Source organism: Schistocerca gregaria, chromosome 5 (genome assembly GCF_023897955.1).
Source record: "Schistocerca gregaria isolate iqSchGreg1 chromosome 5, iqSchGreg1.2, whole genome shotgun sequence".
Classification (NCBI taxonomy): Eukaryota; Metazoa; Arthropoda; class Insecta; order Orthoptera; family Acrididae; genus Schistocerca; species Schistocerca gregaria.
The window spans coordinates 489,727,535-489,741,605 of record NC_064924.1 but is presented as its reverse complement, the minus strand read 5'-3'; the positions used below and the strand labels follow the sequence as shown (position 1 = coordinate 489,741,605).

The 14,071-nt window shown below is 42.7% G+C and overlaps 1 protein-coding gene across 4 annotated transcripts in view; it reads left to right on the top strand.

The window, feature by feature from the left end:
* The window catches only part of LOC126272718 (solute carrier family 12 member 6), a 1,173,553-nt gene that overhangs the window by 1,100,720 nt on the left and 58,762 nt on the right, over positions 1–14,071 (top strand). For all 4 annotated transcript variants that reach the window (XM_049975756.1, XM_049975759.1, XM_049975758.1 and 1 more), the window contains exons 15-16: positions 819–1,034; positions 2,923–3,030. In XM_049975756.1, the coding sequence (XP_049831713.1) occupies positions 819–1,034; positions 2,923–3,030 (324 nt within the window). The remainder of the gene's footprint in view (positions 1–818; positions 1,035–2,922; positions 3,031–14,071) is intronic.

Sequence of the window (14,071 nt, the reverse complement as noted above, 5' to 3'; positions counted from 1 at the left end):
TGAAGCAATTCTTTGTGTTAATCTAATGTCAGATGCTTTATACACTTGGTCTGTAAAGTTCGTACACTAAGTGATCAAAAGTATCCAGACCATCACACATTAATTCCTAACTGCATCAGGACCTACTGCAAGTGCTATGACAGTTAGGTGTGAGGTGAGAAAACATGGATTTCCTGGTCGAGCAGCTGCTCATAAGCCACACATCATGCTGGTAAATGCCAAACAACACCTCACTTGGTGTAAGCAGCGTAAATATTGGACGATTGAACAGTGGAAAAATGTTGTGTGGAGGTGGTGAATCATGGTGGTGATCCGATGGCAGGGTGTGGTTTTGGCGAACGCCCAGTGAATATCATCTGCCAACATGTGTAGTGCCAACAGTAAAATTCGGAGGTGGTGGTGTTATGGTGTGGTCGTGTTTTTCATGGAGGGCTTGCACACCTTTGTTTTGCGTGGCACTATCACAGCACAAGCCTATATTGATGTTTTAAGCACCCCCTTGCTTCCCACTGTTGAAGAGCAATTTGGGGACAGCGATTGCATCTCTCAAAACGATTGAGCACCTATTCATAATGCTTGGCCTGTGATGGAGTGGGTTCATGACAAGAACAATAATGGACTGGCCTGCACAGAGTCCTGCTCTGAATCCTATAGAACACTTTTGCTGGATTCTTTTGATCACATAGTGTATGTCAAGTAAACAATATCAGTGTTGACATAAGTTGATAAATTTTTGGAAAGGGTGTTTTGCAATACCAGTGCCCTATTGTTCAAAATCGCTTGACCAATGTATCAAATGATGAATTTTATGATTTCAGGTTGTTGGAAACATTGATATATGGTGGATTGTGCATGATGGTGGCCTTCTGATGCTACTACCATTCCTTCTTAAACAACACCGCACCTGGAAAAATTGCAAAATGCGCATCTTCACAGTGGCACAAATGGAAGACAATTCAATTCAAATGAAGAAAGATCTTAAGATGTTTTTATATCATCTTAGGATAGAAGCTGAGGTGGAAGTTGTCGAAATGGTAACTACTTTACAGTTTTTATGTGTTTTACATGTAAGCGTCGAGTAAGTCCATTTGTTAATACCACATGGATTTTTCTTTCACTTTGCATACAACAGCAGTGGAATTTAGATAATTTGGTTTGAGACCTTCATTATCTTGAAAAATTCCTTTATCATCTTTGGAAGAAAAGAACAACAAAAGGGGAGATAGAGAGAGAGGGGAGAGAGCAATAGATCTGGGTACTGTACAATTAAATTATGCTACTAAAAACTATTTGTGTACTCTATTAGATATAATCGAGGTCCCAGTACTCTAATAAAACACTATATACAATCGATTCATATCCTTATGTATTGACTCCAAACATGTGCACACATATCCTAAGAGTATAGTCAATTAAGATGGTCATGTGGACATACCTTTCTGGTGAATCTTCATGGGGCACAGTATTTCTGTTGAGATAGATAGTAATTGTATCTGTAATAATCATTTTTTTGTCAATTCATCACTATTGTATTAGCCAACTATATTCTTCATTTTGCAGTTTGGCAGATAGTTTATTATCTATTTGTGTTGACATAAAACATGACAGTACTTTGAACACGCAAAGTGCTCAGTACTCTTTTTGCTAAGTTGCGGTCCTCTGACCCATCATAATTTGTTCTTTTATTGAACAGTAACAATTCTCTTGTTTCTTCATCCCGTACAAATGCTTACAATGTACTGAATCATCGCTGCATACTATAAGATTTTGCAGTGTTTCATCGCAAACATTACATCTGTTTGTATCTGGCTAATTAAGATATTTAATAGCTATATGAACTGCAGACTTATTCATAAATATTTGTATTCTTTGTTGCATGATGTGGGCACTCTTCAAGCAATCCCTGATATTTTTCCTCAGACAGCTAAATCCATGTCTTTATGTGAATGAACAGCAAACAAGTTTAAATCCTGAGTATGGAGACCAGTTTTGAAAAAGTTCATCCTTCCAGTCCACCGACCATAGTTTGTACTTGGTATAAATTGTACTGTCTCTACCGCAAGAAAAATGTTTCTTCTGCATTTGGAAAGTTTGTATCTTAATGTGTCAGTATCAACTGTTGCAAACTGAGATTAGTTGTCATTTACTCCCTCTACCAAACACTCTCTTCTTCTTTTTCTTCATCTTCTTCAACTTAAGTACTTACCATGTTTGCTTAACATTGTTTCTGTAGCTCCATAAAGCAAAGTTAAGTACACCCTTCCATGTCTTAGATCAGATTAAAATTAAGAGGATTTATATAGTTCAGCTGCTGTGGAACACCCAGTAAGCTTCTTTGGTTTAAAGATCTAGCTTACAGTTGAGGATGTAGCTGTTTTAATTGATAATACCTTACTAAGTCTTTTCGAGGGTGTCATCTCACTAAAATAGTAATAGTCTTGCATCTTTTATGTTTTCCTCATTCTGATTTATTTTTCAGTATCTCAACGTTTGACATGGTTTACTCAAAACATGACATCGTACCATTTTTTCTCATATACTTACTGCTATTTAGATGCCGTAATTTTATTTTCTTTATTTGGATAGCTAAATTCTGTCAGGTCTTAGCAGCCCTTCAGCTATTTTATTACCTGAATAATAATCCCAAATTATATAAGAATACTGCCACCTTTTGATTAAGTAACAGACACTGAGCATCTATGTTTGGCACAAACTTTCTATTTGGCCATATCTGCTTCAACCTCTCATTCTCTGACATGAAGAAATTATTCTCAAAGCCTCCCTTTCTTTAAATTCCAGACACAACTCACAGTTATTTGAAAGAATATTTTTGGAGGGTACATTCCACTTTGTGCAACAAATATTTCTATAATTCACACCTGTTATGTAACATTATGCTTACATTTATTTATCTGATTTTAGGTGGACAGTGATATATCGGCCTACACTTATGAACGAACATTAATGATGGAGCAACGTAACCAGATGTTGAGGGAACTGCGGCTCAACAAAAAGGAAAGCCTAGGTGTTGTAAGTATATATTAAATCTCTGTTAAATAATCTCTTCAGTTGATGTAATTAGCTTTTATGAACAAAAAACTAACCATACTGTTTTCATTTTGAAAATGATAAGTGCTGTGGAATGCCTTATTGTTGTTGTTATTGATCTTTTAATTGGAATTAAGCTGTCAAGATTTCACTTCACATGAACAGAATTAAAATAAGTTTCTGTCTCATGTCATGTGCTCTTTAATGGAGAGTTCCTTCTGCTTTGCAAATACTATAAGCCCAGGGTAGTGACTGATGTAACAACGCATGCAGTGGTGTTGACTGAATCACTCATGAATTAAATTTATTTGCAGTCACAGCGGTGTCCAACTTTTTTATGTACCCATATTCCTTTCAATACATCCACTCTACTGTATGTGGTTATCCCTACTTATTTCATTGTTTGCAGTCCTCCTACGATTTTTCAGTGTCATACTAATGCTTATGTAATCAGTTAGACTTCTATCCATCATCTAAAGATCATTCACTCACACTCTAATGTTAAAGTTTCCTCACAGAATTAAAAGCAATATCTGAATGAATACTCTTAAGAAACACATAAATAGAACTAGTGTATTGAAATAATAGTTTTTTTACTGTAGACATTCATGCAAATATAACTGTAAGAGTATATTATTGCAAATAGTTTGTGTATATAGCATAAGGTACAACTTGTTGTGGTGTGGAAGTGTAATTGTATGTGTATGTTATTATTTGTCAAAACTTACAAGTAAAGTAAATCAGTGGAAAGTCCAGGTTGGGGTGTCAACAATATTGGGAAAAGTATAGATTGCTACTCACCATCAAGATGACACATTGAGTTGCTGGCAGGCACAACAAAAAGATGTTACACATTTAACTTCTGGCCAAAGCCTTCTTCCGAAAAGAAAATGCACACACATCCTGCTGTCCCAGTTTGTGAAGCAACCACAGAAATCAAGCATGTTATTTTCAGCTACATGGTGTGCCACATGCTGGTCTGTTTTACTGTTGGCCATAGTTTGATGGTGGCTGTTCATCCTGGTGTGTACACCTGATTGTTAGTCATACCAATATAAACAAGTATTATGGCAGCAGAGTTGATGTATGACATGGCTGCCTACACAGTTGACTCTGCCTCTGATGTGGTAGGATAAGTTTGTGACAGGACTGGAATAGTAAGTGCTGGGAGGGTGGAGATGTAGGTCTTGAATGAGGGGTTTGAATTAGGAAAGGCATAGGGATGAAATAGGATGTGATGTAGGTTGTATGGATGACAGAAAACCACTTTAGGAGGGGTGGGAAAGACCTTGGGTAATTTGTTCCTCTTTTCAGGGCATAATGATACAAAGTGTGTATGCTCCAGGATAACTGGGAAATTTGAGAAAAACATAGGAACTTTTCGTCCTGAAAAAAGCGGGAATTTTTTAGAATTCTGAGAATTTTTCTTTGCTTTAATTTTCAGTTAAATTTTTGTAGTTTGGACTGGTAGAAAATTACTCTCTACCAAAGAATTTCACTTTATCCCAGTACCGCAGGGTAATACTGCAACAGTAAAACATAAACATTTACAACAACAACAAAACACAGTGCACGCACAAGCATCTGGCAACACCAAAATGCGTCAAAGGCTTTAGTACAAAGACATACAATACTTATTAACAACAAACTGCTTTCAGTGAGCATGACATCACGATTGTTAACATTTTGAACATGTCATGGGAACATATTGCGAATGGCAGTTTGAGAAACATTACTTTCAAAGTAAATTTTCTTTTATGCAAAATGAATTATTTTACATTTCAGAATTTGTGATGAATTTCTTAAATCATAGAGCATTTGACTCTTATTCAAAACATGAAGCTTTGAGGATCAGCTGCTTTGAAAAATTTCTGGCCCAGAAGGCCATCCATTTATGCCATAATTTAAAATTTTACTGGTACATTTGTGTTTGACATATCTTAAAGGAAAACACACCCTAAAAAAGAACAATATTATACATGACAGATTAGCTTTTCTTGTAGCTATACTGTATGTATTTTCATTTAAACCATTAACTTTTCCTGTTTTTGTGTTTATGGTACTGAACAATCTTATTGCCGTTGGATGACTACATCATGTGCCCTATGCACAGAATGTCTGCTGTCAATGGCTGGTGAGATTGCTTGACTTGAGCTATGATTAGCCAACAAAAGCACATTGACATGTTGCCACGTATCAAAGATCTTTCCAAAAACACATCATTTTTTGCTAGGTTTTGTGCTGGGAAGTTCTACGCCGGTGCATAAAACCACCCCATTTAAAGGCTTGGTACATTTTACAGGTCTGATGGAAAGTATATTGTCACTTAACACGGAAAAAAATGTACTTTCACGTAGGGTATAATGCATTCTCACCTGGGAAAAAGTGTATTTTTAACTGGTAAATCCGATACTAGTGTGTCTCTAAATATACACTGAAGAGCGAAAGAAACTGGTACAACCTGCCTAAAATTGTGTAGGGCCCCCACAAGCACCCAGAAGTACCGCAACACAACGTGCCATGGAGTTGACTAATGTCTGAAGTAGTGTTGAAGGGAATTCACACCATGAATTTTGCAGGGCTATCCATAAATCCATATGAGTACGAGGGGGTGGAGGTCTCTTCTGAACACCACAGGCATCCAAGATAATGCTCAATAATGTTCATGTCTGGGGAGTTCGGTGGCCAGCGGAAGTGTTTGAACTCAGAGGAGTGTTCCCGGAGCCACTGTGTAGCAATTCTGGTTGTGTGTGGTGTCGCATTGTCTTGCTGGAATTGCCCAAGCATGTCAAAATGCACAATGGACATGAATGGATACAGGTGATGAGACAGGATGCTTACATGCACATGACCCATCAGAATAATATCTAGACATATCAGGGATCCCATATCACTCCAACTGCACACACTCCACACCATTACAGAGCCTCCACCAGCTTGAAAACTCCCCTGCTGACATGCATGGTCCATGGATTCGTGAGGTTGGCTCCATACCCTTTACACATCCATCCACTCAATACAATTTGAAATGAGACTCGTCCGACCAGGCAACATGCTTCCAGTCATCAACAGTTCAATGTTTGTGTTGATGGGCCCAGGCAAGGTGTAAAGCTTTGTGCTGTCATCAGGGGCACATGAGTGGGTCTTCGGCTCCGAAAGCCCACGAAAGCCCATATCAATGACGTTTCATTGAATGGTATGCATGCCGATGCTCGTTGATGGCCCAGTATTGAAATCTGCAGCAATTTGCAGAAGGGTTGCACTTCTGTCAAGTTGAATGACTCTCTTCAGTCATCGGAGTCAGTCATGCAGGATCTTTTTCCAGCCTCAGCGATGTTGGAGAGTTGATGTTTTCCTGATTTTCACAATACACTTGTGAAATGGTTAGTATGAGAAAATCCCCAGTTCATCGCTACCTCGGAGACGCTATGTTCCATCGCTCATGCGCTGACTATAACATCATATTAAGATTCACCTATATCTTGATAACCTGCTAGAGTAGCAGCAGTAACCAATCTAACAACTGCCCCAGACACTTGTTGCCTTATATAGTTGCTGCCAACCACAGTACCATATTCTGCTTGTTTACATATTTTTGTATTTGAATATGCATGCGTATACCAGTTTCTTTGGGGCTTCTGTGTGTGTGTGTGTAAAATAGAAAGAAACTTCCACAAGGGAAAATATATATTAAAAACAAAGACTCGAAGACTTACCAAGCGGAAAAGCGCCGGTAGATAGGCACAATAAATAAAACACACAAACACACACACAGAATTTCTAGCTTTCGCAACCGACGGTTGCTTCTTCAGGAGAGGGAAGGAGAGGGAAAGATGAAAGGATGTGGGTTTTAAGGGAGAGGGTAAGGAGTCATTCCAATCCCGGGAGCGGAAAGACTTCTCTTAGGGGGAAAAAAGGACAGGTGTACACTCGCACACACACACACATATCCATCCGCACATACACAGACACAAGAAGATATATATATATATATATATATATATATATATATATATATATATATATATATATATATATATATATATATATATATATATTCCAAGACTTACCAAGCGGGAAAGCTTGTATGTGCGGATGTGTGTGTGTGTGTGTGTGTGTGTGTGTGTGTGTGTGTGTGTGTGTGTGTGTGTGTGTGCGAGTGTACACCTGTCCTTTTTTTCCCCTAAGGGAAGTCTTTCCGCTCCCAGGATTGGAATGACTCCTTACCCTCTCCCTTAAAACCCACATCCTTTCGTCTTTCCCTCTCCTTCCTGAAGAAGCAACCATCGGTTGCGAAAGCTAGTAATTCTGTGTGTGTGTTTGTATGTTTTGTTCATGTGCCTGTCTGCCGGCGCTTTCCCGCTTGGTAAGTCTTGGAATCTTTGTTTTTAATATATTTTTCCCATGTGGAAGTTTCTTTCTATATATACCAGTTCCAAACAGCACAATCCATAGCCCTCACCTGCCTAATCCTTCACCTATACATCGACTCGGCCAATGAACACACTCGTCAACTCCTATCCCAAATTAAAGTCTTCAATCTTTCCTCTCCCACATCCACACTGGCTGTTCATAGCATCCTCTTACAGGCCAACCGCAAATTAGAACAACATGCCACCCTCCACCTCAAAAAACTATCCAATCTCCTGGTTTCCCACTTCCGGAAAGGCAACTCACTCACCCTCCACAACCTTTCCAACAAACCTCAACCTCCTCTCATTGCACACAAACCCAGTCTCTCCCATCTACTCAATCTCCCACTTCCAGCTCCACTCCCTCCAACACCTCAAAATTCTAGTCAACACAATCTGGAACCACAACATCCCAATTCAGTAGTTAACCTTTCCTCCAAACCTCTCTCCCAATCCGAAACCTCTGTCCTATCCAAAGGCCTCACCTTCAGCCCCACTCCCAGGTTCAACCAAACTGCCCTTGTCAAAGATTTACTGTCCTACACTCGTAGTCTCTGCTGGAAATATCAATTTGCCATGAAGAAAAATAATCCTGATCCCACTCCTAATGATCCAACTCCCCAAGACACTATCCAAATTGAACCCTGCCTGGAACAGTTCCGTCCTCCATCACAGCGGGACCCACCTCCTCTTCCTCAAAATCACCCTCTCCAAACCTTCCAGGAATTTCTCACTTCCCGCCTTGCCTCTCAATCTTTCTTGAAAAACCTTAATCCTACTCCCAACATCACCACAGCCGAAGCCCAGGCTATCTGTGATCTGAAAGCTGACCGATCCATCATCATTCTTCTGGCTGACAAGGGTTCCACGACCGTGGTACTTGATCGTCGGGAGTATGTGGCTGAGGGACTGCGTCAGCTTTCAGACAACTCTACATACAAAGTTTGCCAAGGTAATCCCATTCCTGATGTCCAGGCGGAGCTTCAAGGAATCCTCAGAACCTTAGGCCCCCTACAAAACCTTTCACCTGACTCCATCAAACTCCTGACCCCACTGACACCTCGCACTCCTACCTTCTACCTACTTCCTAAAATTCACAAACCCAAACATCCTGGCCGCCCCATTGTAGCTGGTTACCAAGCCCCCACAGAACGTATCTCTGCCTACGTAGATCAACACCTTCAACCCATTACATGCAGTCTCCCATCCTTCATCAAAGACACCAACCACTTTCTGGAACGCCTGGAATCCTTACCCAGTCTGTTACCCCCGGAAACCATCCTTGTAACCATTGATGCCACTTCCCTATACACAAATATCCCGCACGTCCAGGGCCTTGCTGCAATGGAGCACTTCCTTTCACGCCGACCACCTGCCACCCTACCCAAAACCTCTATCCTCGTCACCTTAGCCAGCTTCATCCTGACCCACAATTTCTTCACTTTTGAAGGCCAGACATACCAACAATTAAAGGGAACAGCCATGGGTACCAGGATGGCCCCCTCGTATGCCAACCTATTTATGGGTCGCTTAGAGGAAGCCTTCTTGGTTATCCAAGCCTGCCAACCCCAAGTTTGGTACAGATTTATTGATGACATCTTCATGATCTGGACTCACAGTGAAGAACAACTCCAGATTTTCCTCTCCAACCTCAACTCCTTTGGTTCCATCAGATTCACCTGGTCCTACTCCAAATCCCATGCCACTTTCCTTGACGTTGACCTCCATCTGTCCAATGGCCAGCTTCACACATCCGTCCACATCAAACCCACCAACAAGCAACAGTACCTCCATTATGACAGCTGCCACCCATTCCATATCAAACGGTCCCTTCCCTACAGCCTAGGCCTTCGTGGCAAACGAATCTGCTCTAGTCCTGAATCCCTGGACCATTACACCAACAACCTGAAAACAGCTTTCGCATCCCACAACTACCCTCCCGACCTGGTACAGAAGCAAATAACCAGAGCCACTTCCTCATCCCCTCAAACCCAGAACCTCTCACAGAAGTACCCCAAAAGTGCCCCACTTGTGACAAGATACTTCCCGGGACTGGATCAGACTCTGAATGTGACTCTCCAGCAGGGATACGACTTCCTAAAATCCTGCTCCGAAGTGAGATGCATCCTTCATGAAATCCTCCCCACTCCACCTAACCTTCGTAACCTCTTGGTTCATCCCTATGAAATCCCCAAAGCTTCTCCCCTACCCTCTGGTTCCTACCCTTGCAACCGCTCCCGATGTAAAACCTGTCCTATGCACCCTCCAACCACCACCTACTCCAGTCCTGTAACCCGGAAGGTGTACACGATCAAAGGCAGAGCCACGTGTGAAAGCACCCACGTGATTTACCAACTGACCTGCCTACACTGTGACGCTTTCTACGTGGGAATGACCAGCAACAAACTGTCCATTCGCACGAATGGACACAGGCAGACAGTGTTTGTTGGTAATGAGGATCACTGTGTGGCTAAACATGCCTTGGTGCACAGCCAGCACATCTTGGCACAGTGTTACACTGTCCGAGTTATCTGGATACTTCCCACCAACACCAACCTATCCAAACTCCGGAGATGGGAACTTGCCCTTCAATATATACTCTCTTCTCGTTATCCACCAGGCCTCAATCTCCGCTAATTTCAAGTTGCCGCCACTCATACTTCACCTGTCATTCAACATCATCTTTGCCTCCACACTTCCGCCTTGACTTACATTTCTGCCCATACTCTTTGCCTTTAAATATGTCTGCTTGTGTCTGTGTATGTATGGATGGATATGCATGTGTGTGTGTGTGTGTGTGTGTGTGTGTGTGTGTGTGTGTGTGTGTGCGTGCGCGCGCGCGCGCAAGTATATACCTATCCTTTTTTCCCCTCTAAGGTAAGTCTTTCCACTCCCGGGATTGGAATGACTCGTTACTCTCTCCCTTAAAACCCACATCATTTCATCTTTCCTTTTCCTTCCCTCTTTCCTGACGAAGCAGCCGCCGGTTGCGAAAGCTCAAATTCTGTGTGTGTGTTTGTGTGCTTTATTCATTGTGCCTATCTACCGGCACTTTCTTGCTTGGTAAGTCTTGGAATCTTTATCTTATATATCACTCTATGCACACATCTGTCCACATTAACCGCACCAACCACCAGCAGTACCTGCATTTCAACAATGTCATCCCTTCCACACCAAAATCCCCCTCCCATATGGCCTGGGCGCCCAGACCTAGTCCACAGTATTTTTAGCACACACACACACACACACACACACACACACACACACACACACACACACACAGTATATCATCTCATAGATATTGAGAACATGAAAAAGGATGTGATTCAGTTGTACCAGTCCAGGGTGGCACTGGGTGACAAAGGGGGCACTGCTTTGTAGCTGGTTCTTGGGGGTGATTGGAAGATTGGGGGTGTGTGGGGAAATGACATGGGAAATATGTTTGTGGGCCAGGTCTGGGGTGAAGGCTTGGTGGCACCTTCAGCATATTAGGCAAGATACGCCCTTTCTGGCTGTCCAGGCTGTATGGGAGGGATTTTTTGTGGTGGAAGGGATGGCATCTGTCAAGATGCAGGTACTGTTGGTGGTTGGTGTGGTTAATGTGGACAGTAGAGTGCATGGAGCCAACAGAGAGGAGTAATTCAATATCCAGGAAGGTGGCACACTGCATTGAGGGGGACCACATGACCGGGGAGATGTTGAGGTTATGAAGGATTGAGGACAGGGTTTCTTGACCTTAAGTCCAAATCATAAAGATAAATCAGTGAACCTTAAACAGACTATGGGTTTGGGGTTTCAAGAGGCCAGGAAGGCTTCCTCTAGATGGCACACAAACAGGTTAGCATAGGTGGGTAGGTGGGTTCCATGCATGTGCCCATGGCTGTGCTGTGGATTTGTTTGTATACCTTGCCTACAAAGGAGAAGTAATTGTGTGTTAGGTTAAAGTTAGTAAGGTGTATGAGAAATGAGGTGGTAGGTTTGTAGTTTGAAAGACATTGGAAAAGATAGAATTCAATTGTGGCAAGACCATTTGCATGATGGGTGTTGATGTATAGGGAAGTGTGTCAACAGTGATCAGTAGAGATTCAGAAGTTCAAGGGGTGGGGATGGTGGAGAGTTGGTGAATAAGAAGTGTTTGGTATCTTTGACACACGAGAATACATTTTGGGCAGTTGGTCAGAGATGTTGGTCAATGAGGGCCAAAAATATTTCACTGGGGGCACAATAACCAGCTACTATGGGCATCCAGAATTCTTGGATTTGTGGATTTTAGGGAGCAAGCAGAAGGTGAATATCATAGGGGTGAGGAGGGAGATGGATTTAGGGGAGAGGTGCTGGGAAGGGCCTAAGGCTTTAAGTAGAGATTGTATGTTATGTTCGACTTCTGAGATAGTATCATCTGACAGAGATCATAGGTGGAGGTGTCAGATAATTGGCACAGGCCTTCTGCCAGGCAGTCACTGCTGTTTATAACAATAGTGGTGGAACCTTTGTCTGCAGGTAGGATGATTAGGTCAGGATTTGTTTTGAGATAGTATATGGCTGTCCATTCTTCTGCTGAAAGACTGACATTATTAGGAAGGGACCAAGGGAAGGATGGTGAGGCCAAGTTGAATGCAAGGGATTTCTGGAAGGTGACCAGGGCAGGGAGTGGTTAGATGCAATGGGGAGAGAACCACTGTTGGATGGTGGTATGAGCTGTGAGAGGCAGGGCTCAATGTTGGGATTAAGTTGGCTTTGGATAGAGGGATTTGTGGCAAAGCAGTGTTTCCACTGAACAGATTAAGTTTTGGTGTAGGGTTAAAGGTGAAGCCTTTGGGTAGGACTAAAACTTATGGGACTGAGGATTTTGGTGGGAACGTTAACACCAGTGTAGGGATTATTTCAGCTTTTTGATTCAATGGAGCGTTAGCAGGCAGTTTTGGGGGGTTTGGCTAGTTGAAAAGGTCAGCAAAGCAGGGTCTGAGTGTTATGAGGACTCAACAAGGAGGAACACTGTGGGTAAGATAGGGGTTGGATTGTGGCACGTAAAGGTAGCAGCAGGATGTCAGCAGGTTGGGTAACTTACAGAAGCCATGTCTGGAGTTCTATTCCAGGTGCTGGGGAACAAGGGATTCTCTTTCAGATATTTGATGTATGTAGTAGGATTTACCCAGTAGCAATATCTTGTGGACAAAGCAGAGGTGGTTCTAGGTTGCATGTATCACGGAGATGTGTTTTTGCAGTTTATGAGGGACAGGGACTCGCAGAATTTGAAAAGGTGAGGTGGGGGGGAGGATGAATTTAGGGATTAGTCAGCAGGTAGGCACTATTATCCAGACCTAGTCCACAAACTGCTCTCTCATACACTTCCCCTCATCCCCCAGTATTTCCACCAACCCAAAGAACCAGCTATAAAGGAATGCCCGCGTGGTCACCCAAAACCACCCTGGACTCAGAACAGCTGAACCTCAAAGTCCTCCATCAGGGCTTTGATTATCTACCATCATGCTCTGAAATGAGGGACATTCTACCCAAGATATTTCCCACCCTTCCTAAAATGGTGTTCCATCTCCCACCAAACTTCTACAACATCCTAGTCCCTCTCCAGTATTGTGACAGGTTGACGTTACCCCATCAGAGGCCAGGCCACTTGTGACAGCAGCCACATCGTATACCAGCTCTGCTGCAGTCATTGCACAGCTTTTTATATTGATGTGACTACCAAGCTGGTGCCCCACCAGGAAGAATGATTGTCTGCCAAAGTGTGGCCAAGAGCAAAAGAGACCACTCTGTGGCACAACATGCAGCTAAAACTATCATGATTGATTTCAATGGCTGCATTGTAACCCGGGTCATTGGGATCCTACCTTCCACCACCGTCTTTTCTGATCTGTGCAGATGGGAGTTACCCTTACAATACATTCTCCACTGCTGAATTCACACCAGCCTCAACCTCCAGTTACCTGCTATCCCACACCTTCCACGCAACAGTTTCCATGACCTATGTTCTATCACCTCCTCCCTTTTCACACGCCCTTTCACCCTCATTGTGTGCTGCCGTCTGTCAATGTACCTGCCTGTCCTCTTCCTTCCCTGCTCCTCAGCTTTTCCGTCCCCGTCCCACTCTTCCTGCCCACAGCCTTCGAGTGCTGTGCCTAGCAGTCTTGTCATGTTCCATCTAGTCCCTGCATGCTCCAATAGACAGCGCTCTTCTCTCCCCACACCCATACTCTGCTATCCTCCCTCTCTTCCTTCCCTGGCCTACTGAAGATGCTGCTTTTATTCAGCGTAACAGTTGCGCTCCAATCCAAGATACTGGTGATAATATTGATGTGTGCATGAGGTGTGCTTGTGTGTGTGTGTGTGTGTGTGTGTGTGTGTGTGTGTGTGTGTGTGTGTGTGTGTGTGTGTGTGTGTGTGCACGCGCGCGCACGTGCAATTTTTTTTCTGAAGTAGCCTTCAGCTGAAAGCTGATTGTGTAACAGTCTTTTCGTTGTGACTGTCCGCAACTCAGTGTGTTATCTTTGCGGTGAGTACCAATCTATACTTTTTCATACATTTAAAGTATTAGATGCTAAATGCTGCAATGTGCTCTGCACATATCTGTCTTGCGTAACTCTCCTCATCAC